Source organism: Pteropus medius, unplaced genomic scaffold (genome assembly GCF_902729225.1).
Source record: "Pteropus medius unplaced genomic scaffold, Ma_sr-lr_union100, whole genome shotgun sequence".
NCBI lineage: Eukaryota > Metazoa > Chordata > Mammalia > Chiroptera > Pteropodidae > Pteropus > Pteropus medius.
In genome coordinates, this window is record NW_024340699.1 from 13,633,450 (window position 1) to 13,656,618 (window position 23,169).

General features: G+C 42.4%; 1 protein-coding gene and 1 pseudogene across 5 annotated transcripts; one reads left to right on the forward strand and one right to left on the reverse strand.

Annotated features, from left to right (window-relative positions):
• Positions 1-573: 573 nt before the first annotated feature.
• Positions 574-21,453, forward strand: RBAK (RB associated KRAB zinc finger). Of its 5 annotated transcripts, XR_005656609.1 has the most exons (7): positions 574-835; positions 1,823-1,881; positions 9,548-9,674; positions 9,946-10,041; positions 13,689-16,067; positions 19,490-19,566; positions 20,167-21,453. XR_005656609.1 is itself a non-coding variant. In XM_039879857.1 (6 exons), exons 3-6 carry the CDS (start codon positions 1,867-1,869, stop codon positions 15,602-15,604), a joined length of 2,154 nt encoding a protein of 717 aa, XP_039735791.1. In that variant the 5' UTR covers positions 587-835; positions 1,132-1,251; positions 1,823-1,866; the 3' UTR covers positions 15,605-16,052. The 5 variants fall into 5 exon arrangements, 4 of the variants coding, with proteins under 4 accessions (XP_039735781.1, XP_039735791.1, XP_039735802.1 ...); XM_039879857.1 differs by lacking the exons at positions 19,490-19,566; positions 20,167-21,453 and adding an exon at positions 1,132-1,251 and having other exon boundaries at positions 587-835; positions 13,689-16,052; XM_039879847.1 differs by lacking the exons at positions 19,490-19,566; positions 20,167-21,453 and having other exon boundaries at positions 13,689-17,271.
• Positions 7,830-7,948, reverse strand: LOC120616940 (uncharacterized; annotated as a pseudogene).
• Positions 21,454-23,169: the final 1,716 nt, after the last annotated feature.

Consider the following 23,169-nt stretch of genomic DNA (forward strand, 5'->3'; position numbering starts at 1 on the left):
GAACATGACGTATACTTCTCCCTTCCGCTCTCCTGGCTGTGGGGGAATTTTGGTTCTAACGCGCAAGGTGTCAGAGCAAGGAAAGAACCAGGATTCCAGGACGCTGTCACACGGGTGACACCTTTCCTTGGTCCTCAACAAGAATGAAGACAAATGGCAAACGTGAGTCCCGGGTCCGGGCGGCGAGTCCTCTGGACACAGCGCCTCTTGACCGCCGGGCGAGGAGGGGACCGCTGAGACGTCCCCTAACTTGACGGAGTGCAGACTCATGGGAAACAGAGTCCGGGCGCGCGCCCCCCGACCCCGGCGGCCCCGCAGGCGGACTTCCGGCGGCGCCTCGCGCATGTGCGCCGCGGCCTGCGTGCGTGTTCGCGCACGCGCACTGCCGCCGCCGCGGTCGCTTCCTGTCCGTGCCCAGGTCACCGCTGGCCCCGCTTCCCAGGCTCCGGCCTCCGTCGGGCGAGGGTCCAGGGGCCCGCGGGGCTGGACCGTGCGGTCGTGCGGCCGTGCGGCCAGGGCTCACGCGGGCGGAGGCTCGAGCGCGGCCCCGGAGCCGGCGGCCAGGCCCGAGGGGCCGGGCGGCGGCGGCGGCGGCGCAGGGCGGCGGGACCCGGGCCCGGCCCGTGTGCAGCGCGGCGGCCCGGCCGAGGCGCGCGGGACAGCGAGGCCCCGGGAGGAGCGTTCTCCTGGGCGAGTTTGTCCCGCAGGCCCGGGGCGCCTCCGCGGAGCAGCGGCCTCGGCGGCGGAGAGGCGGGGACCCCGGGAGGGACGCGCGCAGGAGCGACCCCCGCGCGCGGCTCGGGAGCCCGGGGGCGGATCGGCGCGTCCCGGCGGGGTAGGTCGTGCGTGGCGGGCCGCGGGCAGCTGTGGCTCCTCCCGCCCGCGGTCAGCGACCGGGGGAACTGGCCCCGGGCCGACGACACCAGAGTGTGCGACACGGAGGGTTTGACCGCTTCCCGGGGATCCGAGGGTCTGGGCCGGAGAGAAGGGGCGGCTGCCTTGGAATGGGCGCTCCCCTAGGACGTGGAGTTCTAGGTTTCCCGGGGGAGGAGGCCGTGACAGTCCCTGCTGCGGACGTGCGGTGTCCCCTCGTCCCCTTTTCACATCCCAGCACCCCTTCGCCCTCCCCAGCTTCCAAACGTGACTCTGAACGTCCCTGAGGGCCTTGCTCTGTGATCTGAGCGTGTGAGGCTTCCCCTCGGTTCTGCTCTGCGGAGTCACGCAGCGTCGTGCAGGATAAGGGTGCCAGGGGTATGTCCTGCTGCCTCGATTGCCAGAGGAAGGGACTGGGCCTGAGAAGGGGGGTGACATGTGCAAGGTTACCAGGACTGTAGGTGGGATTGCTAACGGGACTCGGACTCCTGGGACAAGTGTTGTGTCCACTGTATTACCGTTTTCTCAATAAAAGATTCTAAGTGCAGTGAGAGAAAAACCGAAACCGCGCCTTGATGGACATTTATCCCATTTTTGAGCGCTCATAGTCCGTGTTCCTGTGGATTATTTGATTTTCAGTATTCTAAAGAGACAATGAGAAAATATGTAAGCAGTGTAACGGGAATTTTTCCCCCTTTTACTTAATGGTAGTAAACTGAAACAGTAGACAATGTTTATGTTCTCCAGTGAGAGGAACCCCTCCAAAGCCCCCGACTGTGTTGGAGTTACAGCGGTTTCGGTGTTTCTCCTGTACCCACCCCCACCCCCACTTCTGAGTGTTCACAGGGTGTCCTTTTATAGAGCTCTCTTTAGTGGTTTTATGCAGGAGGTTCCCGCCTAGGCAGGCCGGATTCCTTATGATTTCAATTACTTTCTTCTTCTCTCCTAGGTCCACTGTTAACAGTCTCTACACTTTTCCAAGAGCAGCAGAAAATGCATGAATCCCAGGTGAGTTTTTTGTCTGTGTATATGTTTTTCCCCCTTTTTAGAAGGTTTCTAAGGATCCGTACTTTAAAAAGAAAAGATAGAAATAAAAGACATTATGTAAAATGCGGTTATTAGAGGGTCAGACCAGGACCAAGAATCTGTCAAATTCATGTGTATAGGTAGTATGGTACTTTCGAGTTGTCGAAGTTAAGCTGCAGATATGACCAATGATCTTGACAGTCATAGAAAAAGGAAAATGCCATTCATTACGTGATTTTTATTGACGATAAGACAAAACCGTTTTTGTTACTTGTGGGTTGTAAAGATTTCCTTGGACTTGAAAAATGTCTTTAACAAAGTTCGTATAATGGGGTTATATGAACTTTTAACAACCAGAAAATCATCACACTATAAGGCTGATACTCGGTTTTGTAAGCATAGGCCCAGGGAGAACTTGGTGTATGTGATTTTTCCAGGCACCAAAATTGTGATCCAAATAGACACATTTCCATATTTACTGTTTAATCCAGGGATAAAACCTAAGTCATGGGCAAATGGCCTGCTCCCCCTTCAGATCTTTCTGTTAGTCTGTTTATTTGGTTGCCCAGCAAACAATACGAAACGGTATTCTCTACTAAAGATGTCCTCACTTCCCATTTCCATTTCAGTTCTTAGCGTCTTGGTTTTGTCCTTACCACTTTCCTGCATCTGTTGGTAAAGATTAGTTGTGACCTAATTATAGTCAAATCCAGTGGACATTCTCCAGTCTTTACCTCACATGACCATTCATCTGCCTTTGACATGTTACTTCTAAACTGATATTTTCTTCATAGAGTCTCCCTTTCCTTGGCTTTTAAAAAAACTTACCTGTAATTATTTCTGTGTATATCTTTGAACGGTAAGGAATCTTTTAAAAAGTGGATGGAGATAACCCGTAATATCATTCTTTCCTATATAGTAGCTGGTGTTCAAAGTTTCACAATTTTCTAATTGTTTTTTGGTTTATTCTTTTCAGTCAAGATACAGATAGGGTCTATAAGTTGCCGTTGTTTGATAGGTCTTTTAAATCTTTTAATAGTAACTCCCCTTTTATGTCTTTTTTGTTATTTCTTTACAATTTGTTTTTTGAAGAAATTGGGTTGTTTATCCTCAGTTTCTCACAGTCTGAATTGTGTTGATTGCATTGCCATTGTTTTAACTTTACTTTTTTTAATGTTTTTTTATTTCTTTAAAGTTTACAGAGCAGTTAACAAGGATTGTACAAAGAACTCCCACGTTCCTTTAGATACTCCAACTTCTGACATTTCTCCACATTTGCTCTATTATGATCTCTGTCTGTGCATATACAATTTTTTTTTGAGCCATCTGAGAGTGGGTCTCATACGTCATGCCACTTTACACTATAATATTTCAGATTTAACCTCCTAAGATCAAGAGTATTCCCTTACATATCCATGGCACAGTTATCGAATTCAGGAAATTTAACACTGACATGATACTTTGATCTACAATTCATCTTCTAAATTTACAGGTTTTCCCAATAATTTCCTTGATAGCGATTTTTTATTTCTGGTAGAGAATCCAGCCCAGAATTATGAATTGCTTTTAGCTTTCATGCTTTTTAGGTCTGTTTAATATAGACAAGTTTCTCAATGCCGTGATCATATATGAAGGGTATAGGACAGTTATTTTATAGAATTCTTTGAATTTAGATTTCACTGATGTTTCTTCATGATTAGATTTAGACTGAAATTTTGGCAGGAATACTGCTTACATAATAACTACTTTTAAATTTATGGCCCAGAACAGGGTCTGTCTTGGAAATGGTCCATGTGCACTTGAGAAGATCGCCTGTTTTGCTCCTGGTAGGTGGGCGATCTGTAAACGTCGCTCAGATCATGTTGGTATTGTTTTTAAGGCGTGCTGTATCCTAGCTGCTTACTTGTCCCATCAGTTGTGAGAGAGGGAAATCAGAATCTCCTGCAATCGCGGTTTGTCTGTTTCTCCTTGCAATTCTATCCTTTTTTGCGTCATGTATTGTATCAGATACCTAAAACATTTACGATTGAGTTTGCGTGATTAAGTAATCACTTCGTCATTGGGAAATGGCCTGCTTTATTCCTGCGAGTACTCTGTTCTATGAAATAGCCATTCCAGCTTTCTTTTGAGTTGTGTGTGCATACTATATCTTATTCCATCTTTTTACTTTTAATCTGTTTTAGTCTCCATATTTAAAGCACGTTTCTTGTAGGCAGCACATAATTGGGTTTTGCCTTTGGATCCAATCTGACAATTTCTTCCTGTTAATTGGAGTGTTTAGACCATTTACATGTAATGTAATTATTGACATAACCAGTTAGATTATAGTCTGTTGCTTTTGTTTTCTATTCGTCCTATCTTTTTTTGTTTTCTTTTTCTTCTTTGTCTTCCTTTCAAGTAATTCAGTATTTCTCAATTCCATTTTATATCCTTTGTTGGGTTGTTAGTGATAACACTGTTTTGTAATTTCAGTGGGTGCTTTAGGGTTTATAGTTTGCAACTTTAATTTTTCATAGTTTATCTTCAAGTCACGTGCCATTTCACTTGGAGTACGAGAAGCTTACAATTACCTTCCTTTTATCCCCTCTTGGTCTTTATCCTGTTGTTACATTTAACTTTTACAGGTAGTATCAATCTCATGACACATTGTTACTTTTAATTAAACAGTTATTTTTTCAAGAGATTTAACTTATAAGAGAAAATACACAGTTACCATTTCAGGTATTTTTCTCTTGGCTGCTTTTAAACTTTTTATCATTGGTTTTGAGCAGTTTGATTGTGATATGTCTTGGTATCATTTTCTTCATGTCTCTGTGCTTGGGTATCATGAACTATTTGGATCTGTGCATTTATGGTTTTCATCAACTTTGGGGAAAAAAATCGACAATTATTTCTTCAAATATTTCCTCTGCCTCCCCCAACACTTCTCCACTAATTCCTGTTTCCTGTATGTTATACCGTTTAAAATTGTCCCACAGCTCAGGGATGCTCTTCATTTTCTTTCAATTCTTTTTTCTCTCGGTGTTTCGTTTTACAGAGCTATGGCTCTGTTTTCGTGTTCATTTTCTTTAGTGACACTATTAACCTAGTCCAGTGTCATTTTCATTTCAGGAAGATATTATAGTTTTTATCTGTAGAAGTTCAGTTTGAGTCTTTTAAAATACCTTCTATCTACTCAGTTTTTTCAACATAAGGAACAAAGTTATAAACAATTTTAAAGTTCTTTGCCAGTCGTAACGTCTGGGTCAGTTCTGGGTCCTTAAGTCGATTATTTTCTTTATGGGTTGTGCTTTCCTTCCTATTTCCCCCAGTTTCTCAGCTCTTCCTTCTTGACTGTCATAGTTCTCCCCGCCTGCTCTGTGGCCGGAAACTCAAGCCAGTAGCTGTACGGCTCACCTTGTTTGTTTCTTGTCTCTCATGGGAACGTCCAGTGTTTCTCCATTAAGTAAAATCTCGTCTTTAGAACTACTGACACGACCGAAGCGTAAATATGTGTGTGTGTGCGTGTGTCTGTATAAACTTAAAAAGTGTACATATGTACCTGTGTGATATGCACATATGTATCACATATGTATATATCACACATACTATGCACTCAGCTTGTAAGAGTGTGTATACATGTACATGGATTCACGTTAGTGAAGTATCCATCAATTCATATTTTCTTTTCAAATCTGGTATTGAATCCTGCTTGCTGATATTTTATTTTGGATATTTGTGTCGCTATAAGTGATAGCGGTATGTGATATTTATTGATTGATCGATTAGTCTTCTAACCCCTCCCAGTCCTTGTCTTCTGGACTTATAACTCAAAAGGCTATTACTTCCCGTAGGTGATTTATAAGCTCGTTTGGCTTGCCCTTGTCTAATACACCTGGATGTCCTGCTTTGTTTCTGTCATTCAGCCCTACTTCTGCCATCTCAGGGAATCTCTGCTGTGGGACCTCACAGTTGTGGCTGTCAGTGGATATAAACCCTTTGTTGATATGTTCTTTGTAAATACTAGGACCGTGGAACATGTTTACTGAGCTTTTCCCTTCTTAACTAAGAATTAAATGTTTGTAGTTCCTAAAACCGCTGCTTATTCCAGGACTGAGAACCCATTTTTGCTGGTCTCACTGAGGTTTCTGTAGTCCCGTGTTCCTCTTTGTTGGCTGTTGTGGCTTTCAGTGGAGTGGTTCATCATTGACTGTTTTAAGGAAATGATTTTATTAAATAAGTTGTCTCACTTTTCTGAAAATACCTTTAGTGTATCCTTAGGCTTACATGATAGTTGTCTTGTTTTACAATCCTAGGTTCAAAATCCTTTTTCTGTCAAAAGTTGGAGGTAGTTCTTCACTGTTTTCTCACAGCTGAGAAATAGATTAGCTCCCAGGGTAATTAGCATATTTTTTTTCCCTCTAACTTTTTCAGATTTATTTCTTTTTCTTTTGGATATTTTATGGGGCAATTTCTGGATCCGTTTTTTTCCCCCTGATATTCTTGTTTGTATAATAAGTGGCCCCTTTTGATGTGGAGGCTTCAGTAATAAGTTGTCTTAAAGTCTTTAGCTCAGTTTTGTACCTTCTCCGCATTCTGTCCTTCTGAAAATGTTGAATCTGGCTTTCTTATCTCAATTTTTCTTTCATCAGTTTCTTGTTTTCTAAAAGGCTTCCTAAATTATATATTCTACATCCTGTTTGTTAGTCAAGTTTCTTACTCAAAGATTAAAAAAAAAAAAAAATCAACAATCTAGTCTTTAATTTCTAAATATTCTCTAATGGCTGTTTCTTAGCAAAATGTTCTCATTTCATAGAAGCAATATCCTGCTTAATTTATTAAGGAATAGCAATCAATAGAAAATAATGTCAATTGTCTCTTTTATGAATTTGATCTGTTGGTGTTGAGTCATCATCTTGATGCTTCTCTTTCATTTCTTTTCCTCAGCTGATTCTTGCCTTTTTTCATTTCAGTTTTGAGGGAATGATTACCAAGAGCTGATGTGACTGTACGCAACAAACGACCCCATTTTGTTCCTCTCTCCTTTGTGAAGGGGATGGCTGCAGAGCTCTAGAAGTCAATGAGTAGAGATATATAATCAGATATCACTTCACTTTTATCCCAATTTTTTTTATCGCAGTAAAATACACAACACAAATTTTGCTGTCTTAACCATTTTTAACGTACAGTACGTGGCATTAAGTGTGTTCATAATGTTGCACAGTCATCACCACTGTCCATCTCCAGAGAGCTTCTCAAGTTGCAGAACTGAAACTCTGTACCCATTAAACAGTAATTTCCCGTTTGTCTCCAGCCCGCAGCAACCACCATTCTACTTTCTGTCTCTCTGATTTTGACTAAGTACCTCATTTAAGTGAAATTATGATTTGTTTTTTTGTGACTGGCTTATTTCCCCTATCTTAACATTCTTAAAGCCCATGTTGTAGCATGTGTCAGAATTTCCTTCCTTTTTAAGGCTGAATAACACTGCACTGTGTGGATGGACCACATTTTGCTTATCCTCCATTCATCCGTCAGTGGACACTTGGGTTTCTTCCATGTGCTAGCTGTTGGAATAATACTGCTATGAACAAGGGTGTACAAATCTCTCTTTAAGTCCTTGCTTTCAGTTTTTTTGGGTATAGACCCAGAAACGGAATTGCTAGATCATTTGAGAATCCCATTTTTGATTTTTCAAGGAACCACTAAAATGTTTCTACAGCAGCTGCACTATTTTACATTCCCACCCATAGTGCACAAAGGTTCAAATTTCTCTGACACTTGATATTTTCTGGTTTTTGTTTTTGTTTTTAATAGTAGCCATCCTAATGGTTAGGAAATGGTATCTTATATATTTTGTTTGTTTGTTTTTTTGTTTTTTAGGCGAGGCAACCCTTGGTTGACCTCACAGATTGCAAAGACCTTGTCAGCTTACAATCCCTTATTTTTTAAGCCTGTAGCTCCTAGGCTTCCTAGGTGGTCTCCCATCCAAGTACTAACCAGGCCTGACCTTGCTTAGTTTCCAAGATCAGACGGGATCAGACTTGTTCAAGGTGGCATGGCCGGAGGTATCTTATGGTTTTGATTTGCATTTGCTTAATCATTAGTGACATGCAGCATCTTTTCATATGCTTATTGATCATTTGTGTGTCTTCTTTGGAGAAATGTCTTTTCTTAGTCTTTTGCCTATTTTTGAATGGTGGTGTTTTTTGATGTTGTGTTTTAGGTATTCTCTATATAGTCTGGATATTATATTCCTCATCATATATGATTTGGAAATTTTTTCTCCTTTTCCATGGGCTGCCTTCTTTTTCTGTTGATAGTGCCTTATGCACAGAATCTGTAGGCACCCCTCCATTTTGCACCGGTGGCGAGTTGGCAGACAGGTGAAAATGCTCGGGTGCTTTATGTTGAGAGTAGTGTTTAAGAGTTGGCTTTGGGAAAAACACCCATGTCTTACATGGGTAGAGTTGACTGTATGTCCTCGTGTGCCTTGAATTGCACCTGCATTCCTGGTATCCCACCTGCCTTATCATTTGTCCCAGACAGAAGTTTTCCGTTTGCACAGTGACTAAGTGATCACCCTGGTTGTGGAGGCCTGGAGTGTGCTGTGCTCTGCTGTGTTTCTGGCCACAGTGTCCGTAGCCAAAGGTCCTTGCCAGATTCCGCATTCATTGGGCTGCTCTGTGTGCCGGAAACAGGAAGCCGCTCAAGCTGCTCAGGCAGGCCTGTGATTGATTTCTCTGTCAGCCAGTCACTGTGCCACTGGGGGACCCCCAGACCCTCTTGACGGGCTCTGTTGGAGAGTCTCCGGTTCCTTTTTTTGTGGCCTACTGCCTGCTGTGTATGAAGTGTTCTCCGCGGCTCTGTTTTCTCATCTACTCTACATCTCATGAATTTTAAGAGGTCCCAGCTGGCCACGTGGCTTCAGTTCCTGCCATTTGCACTTTCTATACCGCCTCATCTTAACCTCAATGCTGTAGGAAACCCCGCTTAATCTGACTGCATAAAATGAAGATAATTTGCTTCTCTTTTGTTAAACCCCCCGCCACCTTGTATACATCACTTTAGTAACCCATCGGGTGGGTGTTCATTCATTCAAGAAACATACTCATTGCTGCAAGAATGAGATGTTTGAGATAAAACTTAAATGAAGTAGAAAACTTAGTCATGCCGATAAGCTGGCCTAAGAAGAAGCATCAGAGGGTCAAAGGGCTGACAGTGGAGGAGACCACCAGAGCAGCTGGCCTGGGAGGGAAGGGCATGAAGAGGCAGGGAAGAGGAGGACGAGCCAGCAAAGGCCACTGAAGGAAATGACAGGGAATAAAATGCGTATGTCATTTACGTGGTGTCTCCTTGGCGGGTTATTAGCGTTTTGAGAACAAGAGTGATGTTTTACTCATCTTACAGCCCCCAAAACTCAGATACTTCAGTTGCAAAATCAGAACTCAGTTTCTTTTTGGTTTGAGGATTTGTTTTTGTTTGTTTGTTTGTTTTTGACACAACAAGGAACCCAAAGGCCACGTGTTTTTATGTTTGTTTTCCTTCCACAGTCTGTAACACAACAAAGGTAGACAACGTTCAGAGTTGATTTTACCAGGGAGCTTGGTAGGCTCTTGTCCCCATACACCTCCTCCGTGTCACCTAGTCGATCATGTTGTCGTTCCAGGAGCCAGTGTCGTTCCTGGACGTGGCAGTGGACTTCACCCAGGAGGAGTGGCAGCAGCTGGACCCTGTGCAGAGGACAACCTACCGGGACGTGATGCTAGAGAACTACAGCCACCTGGTTGCCTTGGGTGAGGACAGCTGGCTTCCGAGTCGCTGCGATGCAGGAAACTCCAATTTAATGATTTTAACCTTGAGTTTGAAAAAATAGGTGATAAGATCATTTAATTTCCTTTGGGCACCAGGTAAAATACTTGTGTCCCTGCTTCTCCGTCAAAAGGTTCTAATTTTAATACAGCGTGAAACAAGGTGCCATGTTACGCAGCCTCCGCGATAGCGCCTTCCACTCAGGTCTGGAGGCCGCATGGCTGGTCCAGGTCCAGCTCCGTTTCTCATTCGCAGGGTACGATAGCGCCAAACCAAACGTGATCGTCAAGCTGGAGCAGGGAGAAGAGCCGTGGGTAGCAGAAGGTGACCTCCCATGTCGGAGTCATCCAGGTGAGCTAGTAGAATGGTCACCCCAGACCTTAGGGAGTGACTGGAGGTGTCTCTGGGCCTCGGATGCCCTTGGTCATGCCGCCAAGGACCCAGACAGCACTATCTCTCGGGCACGGGTGCACAGGCTTCTTTGTTGGCTTTACATCTGATGTACCTTTGTAGAGACGCGCCGGGCCGACGAGAACTGAGGGCTCTTGCCTTCCCCACTCCCCGTTACCACAGATGGCCTTGGTTTCTGGGCATTCAGAAGTCTGACAGAAAAACTTACTCGAGACTTTCATCTTCATTCTATTTTCTGTTTTCTCCTTCCTTTCTGTGAAATGCCGCTGGTTTGTGTTCGGCCCCCAGTGTCAGTCCCTTCAGGCAGATGCCAGCACCCCGTCCCCTCCCTGAGGGGACGAGGCCAGTCGCCGCCTCGCTGAGGTGTGCGCTTGCACTTTTTTTGGAGACGCTACTCACTGTTCTAGAGGTGCATTTGGTGGTGCAGCACTAGCCGGCCATCCTTTCCCCCCAAGTGCTCATCCATCTCTGTCCGTCCATCCCTGTGTCCACAGTACACGTTCGAGAAGTGTTTATATCGTCAGTGAGTTTGCCTCATTCTCTTGCCTTCCTCAGAAGTGCCCCCTACTTTCTACTTCTTTACTCTTCTTCGTATCCCTTAAAAGGGTTCACCTAGTCTCAACTTTTAGGACTTTTTAATTCGTGTTTATGCTGCTCATCCAAAGGCGATATGTAACGCCTTTACCCTGGAGTCTAGTTGACTAGTTTTCCTGACAGGTGACAGTGCCAGCAAAAATAGGCCACTTCCGTCCTTTTTCCTTCCTTCCCTCTTTTCCTCCCTCCCTCCTTCCTTCTTTCCTTCTTAGAATGAACTTTCCCAAATCACAAGTTCTGTGCATCTTCCCCGCATCCTTTTATTTATTACATGTACTTTTTTTCTCCCTGTTGGTTTTATTTTATTTTTTTGTCTTCTATGTAATGTCTTCAGAATCTTCTGCATATTCTTAGCTGCTTCTGGCATCAACGTAAACAACATTTTCTCATACCTAAATTACAATGAATTCTATTTAAATTGCAAAATTTGTTCTTCTGAAGTATCCAGTTGATCTAATCATCAGGCTGACAGGATGAGGCTATAACTTGTCCCGCATGATGTGGCGCAGTGTTGGTGATCAAAATTAAAGTCTTCTTTTTGCCCGTTCTCGTGTTAAATTCCTTTTGGTCTAGATTTCTAAATGTCTTCTGTTCAGGCTGTCATTGTCTGTTTCTTTGGTGTGAACTTTTCTTGTCCAGATTATACATTTTCCTTCCTCCCTCCCTCCCCCACTTCCTTCCTTAATTGTAATAAAAATCATAACTTAAGAATTACCATTTGGACCATTTTTAAATGTGCAGTTCAGTGACGTTAACTATATTCACATTGTTGTGTAACAAAACCTCTAGAACTTTATTCTTTAAATTTGAGCTTAAAAGTTCCTCTCCTATCTGGCTTCCTTCATTACTCATTCACTGCACCAGTTTCCCTGAATATCCATTCCACTCGGTGATTGTTACCCCAAAAGTAAGATGTGATTTTAGATGGTATAGTCTGAATGTGGTGGCATGCGTTTGTTGCTTGAGCTTTGTTTCCCTACCTGAATTATAATCTTCCAAAGAGGAAGGATTTTTTGACTCTTGTGACTTGTACAGAAGACACTCAGCAGATTTTTCATTGACTAACTGAGGAGCTAGGTAAATGCAAGACCTTTATCATTCATCCATTCAGAGAGAATTTATTCTGAACTATAAATTCTGATAAAGCAGGGCTTAGGATGGAATCCAAAAGCACCCCATTTGATCAGATTAGGAGCTATAATTTCCAATCACGGAAAGATTCAAAGAAAAAAAAAAACATATTTTCCATAAGCATAGGTTTTAGTTGGGAATGAAGAGCACAGCTGCATGAACTAGTTTAAAATTCAGCTTTCACAAGGAATACTTACATTCAAATACATGTTATACAACTTTCTGTTAAAGCTATTTTAAAATTTAAGGGAAGGAGACCTTCAACAAGCTTGGAAGAGATTTGATAAATATTTTAACGCTTCCTTCAAAATATAGATAGATTTTGAGAAGTCGCACTGCGTGGACGAGAACATGAGCACAGACTCGTGGTAGAGCACGCCGAGGCTTCCTGGAGCGAAGGTCGTCTGGGAAGATGAGTGCAATGCTAGTTTGAGTATATATTGTGAATCTAGGTAATGAAAAATCTTATTGGTGAATGGTAACTTCTCTTATTTCCTGTTCATATTCGGGGCTTTGGGGCATAGGATGTTGATTTCTGCACACAGAACCGTCAGTGTCACACTGAAGGTGGATGAGAGCACCTAACGATAGTTTAGGAGATTGAAAATTTTGTAAGATATGTAGATAAAGTTAATATCGTATAGACGGCCTTAGGAATCTGATATTTAAGGTTTTATAACAAATGAAACCCAAGAGTATGGGAACTCTTGTTTGTGTTCAGAAGTAAGCTATAGTGTTGTGTCAAAGACATGACTAGTTTTAGGAAATTTGGGTCAGAAAGTTAATGGCAAAACCTAATGAGCTTTTGTTTTGTGTTACAAACTCTTCTAAGCAGATTACACGTGCTAACTAAATTCTTTCCCGATCCTCTGACTGAAGCACTGTTGTCCACATTTCCGATGTGTGAAACTACATCACAGTTGAATTACTCACCCAAGGTCTCCCAGCCTGTAACGTATTTGAGTTGGGCTCCCAGTGCTCTAACCATGGTGCTCTGTTGTTCAGCTGGTGTTAAATTAGACTATCAGGACACTTTAAAGAGCTGATCTTATTAGAAAGCTCTCTTGCTGTCTGGTCTGTCCTTATATCTTTCTGACATTAATGTGCCTGGGACTCTTCCAGGTGAATGCGAGTTGAGACTAAAGAGTGGGAGCCCTGGTTGTGGGATTGTCTCTAAACATAAGGGAATTGGAGCTTTTAGAATACTTATTTGGATTTATGTGCAGAACAGAAAGGCAAAGATTTTGGGTTTATGCTAGTGATGATGTTACTATGGTAATCTTGTTATGAAGTGATATCTTACAGTTTAATGTAAATTGTAATTTATCAGATAAATTGTAATCTAATAGATATATTGTAATTTATTCTCCTAAATGTAAACCATACTCAAAAATTTGAATATGCCTCCTGTAATTGTTCTTGTTCTCTCCCTGACCCCATTTACTTTGAGTCTTCCAATTTCTTCCTGGATCTAGCACTCTTTCAATGACTCTGTCCTCTGCTCATCATTTTCTGTATTTGTTTTACCTTTTCTACGAAAGTTTTGAACATATTTATAAATAACAAAGATACTTGTGCTCAATGTCAATTTATTCTCCCGATTTCCAGTAGTGCTGACTCCTGTCCCACCCTCATCTCTTCGCCATGCTTCCCTCAGCCACAGCAGTGTGTGTGTGTTTCCGTTTGTCTGTTTTGTATGACAAATCAAGGGGTAAAGAGGACTATATACTTTTTTTTTTAATTTGTGGAGATTTGTGGAGAAAAGCCCACGTCAACCCCAAAATAGGGCACTCGAGTACCACGTCCATTTTATAGCTGGTGTGTTCGGATTAACAAGTTCGTTTAATTTTATTTCTTTATAGAAGAAGTCTGGCAAGTTGATGACATGATAGACAGAATCCAAGGAAATGGAGATGAATGTTCAAGGCAAGCTGTTTATCTCAACAACAAAACCCTGACTGAGGAGAGAGAGAATGCATTTGAAAAAAATTATAATGCAGAAACAAGCCCTATTCCTTCAAGCATATCTCATAATTGTGTCTCATGTGGAAAGCATTTAGAATCTACTTCAGAATTAATTATTAGTGATGGAAGCTATGCAAGAAAGAAGCCTGATGAGTGTACTGAATGTGGGAAAACTTATCATGGAGAGAAATCCTATGAATTTAGTCAAAATGGGGAAGGCTATTCTCAAAGCGAAGAAGGTATTCTTCAGAAAATTAATATTTTGGAGAAACCATTTGAATATAATGAATGCATGGAGGCCTTAGACAATGAAGCTGTTTTCATTACCCCTAAGAGAGATTATACGGGGGAGAAGCCCTATGAGTGGAATGATTCTGGATCAGAGTTCCTCCAGATGTCAAACTTTAATGTGTACCAGAGATCACAAATGGAATTAAAGCCCTTTGAATGCAGGGAATGTGGAAAATCCTTCTGTAAAAAGTCAAAATTTATTATACATCAGAGGGCTCACACAGGAGAGAAACCTTATGAATGTAATGTGTGTGGGAAATCCTTCAGCCAAAAGGGAACCCTCACAGTACATCGGAGATCACACTTAGAGGAGAAGCCCTATAAATGTAATGAGTGTGGGAAAACCTTCTGTCAGAAGTTACATCTCACGCAGCATCTGAGAACGCACTCAGGAGAGAAGCCCTATGAATGTAATGAATGTGGGAAGACCTTCTGCCAGAAGACACACCTCACTCTACACCAGAGGAATCATTCAGGAGAGAGGCCATATCCATGTAATGAATGTGGGAAGTCATTTTCCCGCAAGTCAGCCCTCAGTGACCATCAGAGAACGCATACAGGAGAGAAACTTTATAAATGTAATGAATGTGGGAAATCCTACTACCGAAAATCTACCCTTATTACACATCAGAGAACACACACAGGAGAGAAACCCTATCAGTGCAGTGAGTGTGGAAAATTCTTTTCTCGGGTATCGTACCTTACTATCCATTATAGAAGTCATTTAGAAGAGAAGCCCTATGAATGTAATGAATGTGGCAAAACCTTCAATTTAAATTCAGCCTTTATTAGACATCGGAAAGTACACACAGATGAGAAACCCCATGAATGTAGTGAATGTGGAAAGTTCTCTCAGTTCTCATATCTCACTGACCATCGTACAACTCCTTTAGGAGAAAAACCCTATGAATGTAGTGAATGTGGGAAACCCTTTCTTGAAAATTCAGCATTTGATGGGCACCAGTCACTTCCAAAAGGGGAAAAATCCTATGAATGTAATATATGTGGAAAATTGTTCTCTGAGTTGTCATACTACACGGTACATTATAGAAGTCATTCAGAAGAGAAGCCCTACGGATGTAACGAATGTGGAAAAACCTTCTCCCATAATTCATCCCTCTTCAGACATCAGAGGGTACATACAGGAGAGAAACCTTATGAGTGTTATGAATGTGGAAAGTTCTTCTCTCAGAAGTCATATCTCACTATACATCATAGAATTCATTCTGGAGAGAAACCCTATGAATGTAGTAAATGTGGAAAAGTCTTCTCTCGGATGTCAAACCTGACCGTACACTACCGAAGCCATTCAGGAGAGAAACCCTATGAATGTAATGAATGTGGGAAAGTCTTTTCTCAGAAGTCGTACCTCACTGTACATTACAGAACTCATTCAGGAGAGAAGCCCTATGAATGTAATGAATGTGGGAAAAAATTCCACCACAGATCAGCCTTCAATAGCCATCAGAGAATTCATAGGAGAGGCAATATAAATGTACTTGATGTGGGAAGTCTCCTGTGAAGTGAAATCTCATTTTAGAAAACCCTCTGAATACAATGATTTGAAGTCATATGTCATGGGATGAGAGTTCATGTTTCTGAATGGGGAGAGAGGCATTTAGGCATTAGATTCATTTTAACCTGAATTTTCACAGAGAGGAGTCCCTCAGAAAGCAACAAGAAGCAAAACCTTCAACAAGACCCTACAACTCGTTGGACACTAGATAATTTTTACAAGAGAAACTTTATAAATATTTAATATTTATTTTGGATTCAAGTCGTATTTACATATCAGGGAATCATACCAAGGCAAAATCTGTTAAAGTGATAAATGTGGAAAAATGTATTGCCTTGGAAATTGTTATACTAAAAGCCATATTTCTGATGTAAAGTCACATGTTTATAAGAAAGATTTCAGAAGTTATCAGCTCTGAATAAACCTTCATTGTATAAAATGAAGTTTCAGATCATCAGGAGTTGATGAGGTCAGTAGCATTAAATACCTATATGGAAGTTTCTATTGTTTTTAAAATGCAATCTAACAATTCTATGCAAGTTTGGATTTGAATAATTCGTGAAAAGACAGTATTCTCATTTGAATATTAAGATGGCAAAACATACCAACCCAAGATATATTGTTGGTGAGCTGTTTGACAGGTACAAAATAGTTAAATACATAATTTCCTATTCTTTAGAGACATTTACAAACGGATTTCTAATAAATGCCTCATCAATAGAGGAGACTGATTTTTGTATTTTCAACTTCATTTGAGCAAAAAAAGATTTTAAAACATGCTATTTTCATAAACTATGCATAGGTAATTTGGAACTAAATCTTTTTCAATGACAAAGGACAATTGTATTAATTTTCTATCAAATATGCTCAGCTTCCTTACCACTCTTGTTTTTTAACCTATAAGTTTGTGCAGTGCGCCAGTATTATGTAATTCAGAACTTTTATCTGTATTTTAATATGAACAGTGTCATTATTTTGTGCACTGCCCCTTATTCCCAGTATTTTGGAACAAATTAATACAAGTTCCCAGGAGACATTTTTGAGTGATTAACTCGATGTCATTTCACCCCTCTTTTTTTGCTGGAAGAATTTGAGTATCTGTCATTTCTTTACATGATTCAGAGGGTAAATCCTGATTAATCTAAACCAATCATGATAATTTCATTCTGATTGTTGGCAATTTTTATATGCGTCATGTGACCCAGTCCTGGGCAAACAAAAATGATCAAATGTGTCTTACTCCAGGAATATGAGTGTTTGTTTTAGTTATTGTTTAAAAAAATCACTGTAATACCTCACTTGAAGAAAAGTAATCTAAGGGGCAGGAAACTAATATAGTAAAATCACCATCCATTTATATTCTTAATAAACTATAGATAGGAACTTTCTTAATTGGATAAAGAGTATTTTAAACTATAATCAACAGCATACCTAATGGCGAAATATTGAAAATTTCTCCCAAGATCAAAAAAATAGACAATGATACCTGCTATTACTAATTTTATTCAGTACTGTGCAGAAGGAGCTAACCAGGAAAGTAGGGGGAGAAAAACAATCAAAAGACATAAAGGATCAGAAAGAATTAAAACTCTTATTTGCAGATGACATGATTTTGTACATAGAAAATTCTGAGGAATATACAGGTAATTCGATTTAATGAATAAATTTAACAAGGTCACCACATAGTTCATTATGAAGAAATTGGTTTTTTTAAATATGCCAGCAATGAACAGAGAAAATGAAAAATTGAAAAGCAATACCACTTGAATAACATAAAAAATCCTCAAGTGCCTAGGGAAAAAAATTAACCATGTTTTCAAGAAATTTATCCAGGAAAAAAAAAAACAAAAAAACAATTACAAAACCGAGAGGGACATATTTTGTTCATGGATTCCAGGACAATCTTTAAAGATATCAATTCATATATTAAGTGCAATGTTAAAGTCCTAGTACTTTAAATGAAATTTAGCTAATTCTAAAATTCATGTGAAAATTCAAAAGACCAGTAATAGTCAAGGCCATATGCTAGAATAGACAGAGCAAGAGGTCTTATATTGCCAGATACCAAGACCTGCAGTAAAGCCATAGTAGTTATGATGGTGCGATACTGGCACAGAGATAAGTTGACCAGGGGACAGAACAGATTCCAGAAACACCCATATATAATACTGTCAGTGGATTTCCAATGAAAGTGAAAGTGCAGTGTCATTCAGGAAAAGATGTTCTTTCCAATAAATGCTCTTTTATATTTCATAATTTGATAGAAAATAGAAAAATCAATTGAGATGAATTGCAGATCTAAATACAAACTACAAAACAAAGCTATACAAAGGAAACTTAGGAAACTGTAACCTTATAGACAAAATTTTCTTAAGACTCAAAAAGTACTAAACCATAAAATAGAATGTGTTCATTTGGATTTATTAGGTTTTAAAATTTATCTAAAAGACACCATTAAGAAATCAAGCAAACCGCAGAGGGGGCAGATATTCACAGTACGTACATGTGACCAAAAGCCTGAGTGTGCAAGGGCCAGTGCGTGTTTCTGGTAAGGGGCCAGGCAGTATTTGGGGCTTTGCAGGCTACACAGCCTCTGTCACAGCTACTTAGCTTTGCCATTGTTTGGTGAAAACCATATACCACAACAGATGAACGTGGCTATGTCCCAATAAAAATTTATTCACAAACACTGGTGGCAGTCTGGATTTGGCCTGCAGGCCATAGTTGCTGACCCCTGATCTAAACTATAAAAAGAACACCTACAAATCAAGAAAATAGGAAGTGAGTTAAAGTCTTGGCCATCCACTTCACAAAAGAGGATATCCAGATGGCCAAGAAACATGAAAAGGTATGTTAATTTTTATTGGCGATTTGGGAAATGGAAATTCTCAGGATACCATGTGGTTCTACACTCACTGAAATGGTTAGAATGAAAAGCACGAAAAATCAAGTTTTGGCAAGAAAGTAAGCAACAGGAAGTCTACACTGCTGATGATGTTGCCAGTTGATAATCATTTTGGAAAGCTGGCACTTAAAGTTTAACGTGTATACCTTTGGACCCAAAGCTAGCAGAAACGCTTGTATGTATCCATCATACACGCATACGGCCACCAAAGGACATGTGCCAGAACATTCATAATGTAAAATGGCAAAACAAATATCTGAAGGCACGTGCGCAGTAAATGAACGTAAGTGATATGTTTCCACTACAGAATACTGGAAAGCAAAGAGAATGAATTAATAATACAGCTCAATTTCACAGACAGTGCTGAATGAAGGAATCCAGACACACAAGCCAACCGTACATGATCCCATCTATGTGCAGTGTAAGAACAGGCAAAACTTGTCTATGCAGTGAGAAATCAGGATGGTGATCAACCTTGGCAAAGGCTGAACAGGGGTATTTAACTGGTGCTGGTAATATTTCTGAATCTGGGTGCTGAATATCTTGAGTGTTCTGAGTGGATAAACACCTTAAGTGTTTATAAACACCTTAAGATAAAAACACTTAAGGTGTTTTTCTGCATGTATATTATACTTTCATAAAGTTTCTTTTTAAATCGCAAATGTCTACCATTTTTGTTGCTCCACAGTCTTTTGCCATATTTTTCTAGGTGTGTATAAATATGCTACCTACCTAACAGGAACTAAGTGGTAGATTTTGCATAATTCTGTGCAGGAAATACTCTTTATAGTAGTTTTAATGGTAACTGCTAACATTTCCTACACTGTGACCTTAAAGCTTAATATAATGTATATTTTAAGTAAAATATTTGAAAGGTGATGGGGCCATTGCATATTTTGTCATCCTACCCTTTTGCATATATAAACTGGTCTGCACTGCCTCTTCAATAAAGAACTAATGTGTATAAACATTTCATATTTTCTCAGACAAATTGTTTTTCAAATTTCCGAATTCGGGGTGCATCTTAACCATTATCCTATCACAGAGGTGACCTTTCTTCGAGGTAAGTAAATATAATGGTGAGTTTGATTTGATGAAAAATTATATTGAAAAGTTTTCAGGTAATCCTCTCAGCAGATGTAATCTACACAGTTAACAGCAGCAATATGAGAAAGGAAACAGTTAACTACGACTTTGCACCGTAAAAAATAAAGCACTTGGCAAAAAATAAAGCGCTTGGCGTTGGGAGGGGGTGGGAACTGGCCGTGCTTATGGCACAGCAGGGGCGAATCATGACATGTGATGGAGCAGACTGTGTGTGCTTGATTTTATTTCACCTTTCTACTCCACTGAAGGGTGAACAGATTTACAATGCCCTGCTGGCTAGGGCGGGGTAATCGGAATTGGATGGGACTTGGAGGCGCAGTCCCCCGCATTGGCTGCCTGTTCTCTCCACTGGACCTAACCACCATGCAGGTGGTCAGGCAGGGCTGCGACTCCCTGGCACACAGCCCACTCCTCATCTTATATCTACTACTGCTCAACTTGGGGTTAGTTAACTTTCCGATTTTTCTCTAAAATCTCCTAAATAGGTAAAGACATTAATGCAATCCACTTATACCTGAGGGCAAAAATTCACCCAGTGTTCCTTATTCCATCCCAGATTATACCCGGATGTGTCGTTCAAGCAACTAAGCCCTTGAAAGGGGGAAAATGTAGGACATGTAGCGCCACAGTGCTACAGGACTCCCCAAACAAAGTTATGTGATGGCCACAAAGAAATGCAACAAAACACATAATCCTCTCCACAGTGATAATCACGACCAAAAAATGCCCCCTTACATTAAAGAAATCAAACTCCTGTAGTTCTATCAAATTGGTGAACTGCCATTGAATTGCTCTTGTGAGCAAAGGGTGTGGAATGCAAGTCATGTCAAAAATCCTGAGGAAAGAGAGGACAGCTGTCTCGGCATCCGGGAGCGCAGAAACTGGCGCAAAGAGCGTGGCATCTGCTGAGCCAAACTTCGAAATGTTTTCTTTCCTCCACACATCACCCAAGTCTGACCGTCACCGGCCCTGCTCAGTCGGTGGGACAGGCAAGCAAGCGCTCAGCTCAGTGCTGCCAGGACACCCGGGCCTGGCGGGTGTGAGAACGAGAGCACACAGCTGGCGTTCCGCCATGCCCTTGAAGCTAAGCTTTCGCACCAACAGAAGAAATTTGATATGTTTTAGTGACAACTTGAAGAAAGAGAAATTTTTTGGAGCATGATTATCCGGGAGAAGTGGACAAACGTGTGTCATCGGTCCCAGCTTCACTGCATTTTTGTCCTGGGATACATGTGTCCTCCGTAAACCCACACTGAAAAGCGTGATGGCCCTTTCCTCCAGCCAAGATTGCAGGAAGTCCCAGGAGAAACCAAGTTATGGCAGAAAGACATCAGGAATTCAGCACTGAAAACAGAGCTACCTGTGCTGAATGAACACCCTCAAATGAATGTATTGGTAACATGAAGTAGAAATAAACAGTTAAAAAGGGAAATATGTAGTAGAAACAAAGATTCATGTGATCTGTCACTCGGTTCCCAAGGTAACATTTTTTTCTGCCTAATATTGTGATGTGGCATCAGATGAGAAAAAAATTCAGGTTAGGTGAGCCCACAATCAGTGAGCCGGGAGATGGTGTGTAGGAAAGAGCTTTTGCAGGAGGCTTCAGAAAGAATAAAATGTGGCATGAAAAAGGGTAGAAGTAGACATTTCCTCGAGATACCAGGAATCTCCAAGTGGGGAAAACTCCATAAATGAACGGAAGAAGCTGAGCGAGGGAGAAAGTGACTTAATTTCATATGAAAAAAACCAAAGTGACTGATAAAGAACAATTGGTCCTCCAAAAAGAAAAGATATGGAAACAACCATCTTTTTAAAATAAAATTTAATAATATTAAAGATAAAATTTTGTAAGTTCCGATAAAGAGGCAATCACTCAAAAGCTAATTTCTCAACTTCTACTTTTAGCTATTTTGGAGTAACAGCAACCAGGTTTACCTGTACAACTAACTGGACAAAATGATTGAATTGACGGACATTGGACATCAGCTGCGGGACTGTGACCCCTGAGAGAAGAGAAACAAAGTGATCCCTGTGATTGCCCCAGCGTTACTTCCTGGAGGGACTTTCCAGGCCACAGTGCAGGGACGGGCACCCCAAACGGCGGGATGGTCGTCTGAGTTGAGAATTCAGGAGGCCAAGGAGCTAGAGAGCACAGGACGGAGTGCCCAACAGGAGAGAGTTGCGCGGAGCTTCATGATCATGACACATGAGAAGCCCCAAACTCAGGGGTTCTGGGACCACTTCCGGGGGCCTCAATTCAGGATCTGAAAGAGGGACAAGGCAGGTAAGTCTCCAGGGGACTTGCTCAACAAACAGAGGCTTGGCTCTGGCTTACGGGCGTGGCAAGTCCCTGGAGACTTGCTCCGACTAGAGGTGTTGTCAAAGTGGGCGTGGCCGTCGCGGAGGGTCTGTGAGGTGTAACGGGACGGGGCTCGGGCCGGGGCGTGGCCAGCATTGGGGGCGGGGCTTGGGCTCGAGTAGGTCTCTAGAGCTCCAGGGGCCCATCGGGCAACGGTCTGCATCTAACAGTCTTTGGGGAGCCGGAGTCTGGTGACCGGGCTGTGGGCAGGTGAAAACAGGCTGAGGCCTGGGAGTAAGTGGGCGGCCTCTGGGGCGGTGGGCCTGGCACACGGAAGGGGAAGGAGGGGCCGGAAGAGGAGAGTAGAGGGTTGGGCGATGTGGGAAGAGGTGCCCTGACCAAGGGCGGGGCCTCTGACGGTGCACCTGTCCACCCCTGGCCCCCTCCCAGCAGCCTTGCCTGCCGAGCCATGTGGCGCCCGCTGGTCCTGCTGCTGCTGCTGCTGCTTCCTGTCAACCCCGTCCCCACCGCTGCTGCTGCCCCCATCCTCGATGCCAAAGTCCAGGACAGCCTGCAGAGCCCAGGCTGCGTCCGCCTATTGTTGAGGTCGGGTGGGGAAAAGAGGAGGAGGACAGACAGGAGGGCTAAAGGTGACAGCGACTGAGGGGCCCAGAGGAAGGGAAAGACGAGACAGATGCAGGGAGGGGGCTGGCGGGACCGAGAGAGAAATACAGCATGACAGGTGAGGGGGTGGAATAGAGAAGGCAGGAACCCAGAAAAGAACTGGAGGCAGGTGGGGGAGATGGACTCGTTCGGCCCTGAAAGTCAGAGGCTGGACAGGGAAGGGTGAGAGAGGGACAGCCAACGCCCGGACCACCTCCTGCGAGCCTCCCTCTCCCTCGGACCTGCTGTGGGGCAGGGACGGCTGCCTCGTGAACTTCGGCACCTCCCCAGAACTGCCACGCCCCAGAGGACCAGGGGTGCTGGCTGGGGAGCAGCGCGCTTTCCAGCTCGCACCAGGATGCCCCTCCTGTAGCCCTACTTGTTCTTCACCAGGTGCCCAAAGTGGAGGAGACAAGACGGTGTGGACGGCTGCAGATCCAGTCCCCAATTCTGGCTGTCCTCCTGGGTCATGAGGTGGCTGCCGTGGCAGTGCAGCCCGGAAGCCTGGGAGTCAGGCCTGTGGCTCCGTGAGAAGCATCCGTGGCTACAGGCCATCTGCGACAGGCTCCTCAAGGGGACCCGGAGGCAGGGGGACCT

Excerpts from the sequence above, each read along its gene's own strand:
- RBAK (XM_039879847.1), top strand. Across the intron at positions 9,675-9,945 it reads CAGCCACCTGGTTGCCTTGG|GGTACGATAGCGCCAAACCA; the intron begins GTGAGGACAGCT and ends TCTCATTCGCAG. Across the intron at positions 10,042-13,688 it reads CCCATGTCGGAGTCATCCAG|AAGAAGTCTGGCAAGTTGAT; the intron begins GTGAGCTAGTAG and ends ATTTCTTTATAG.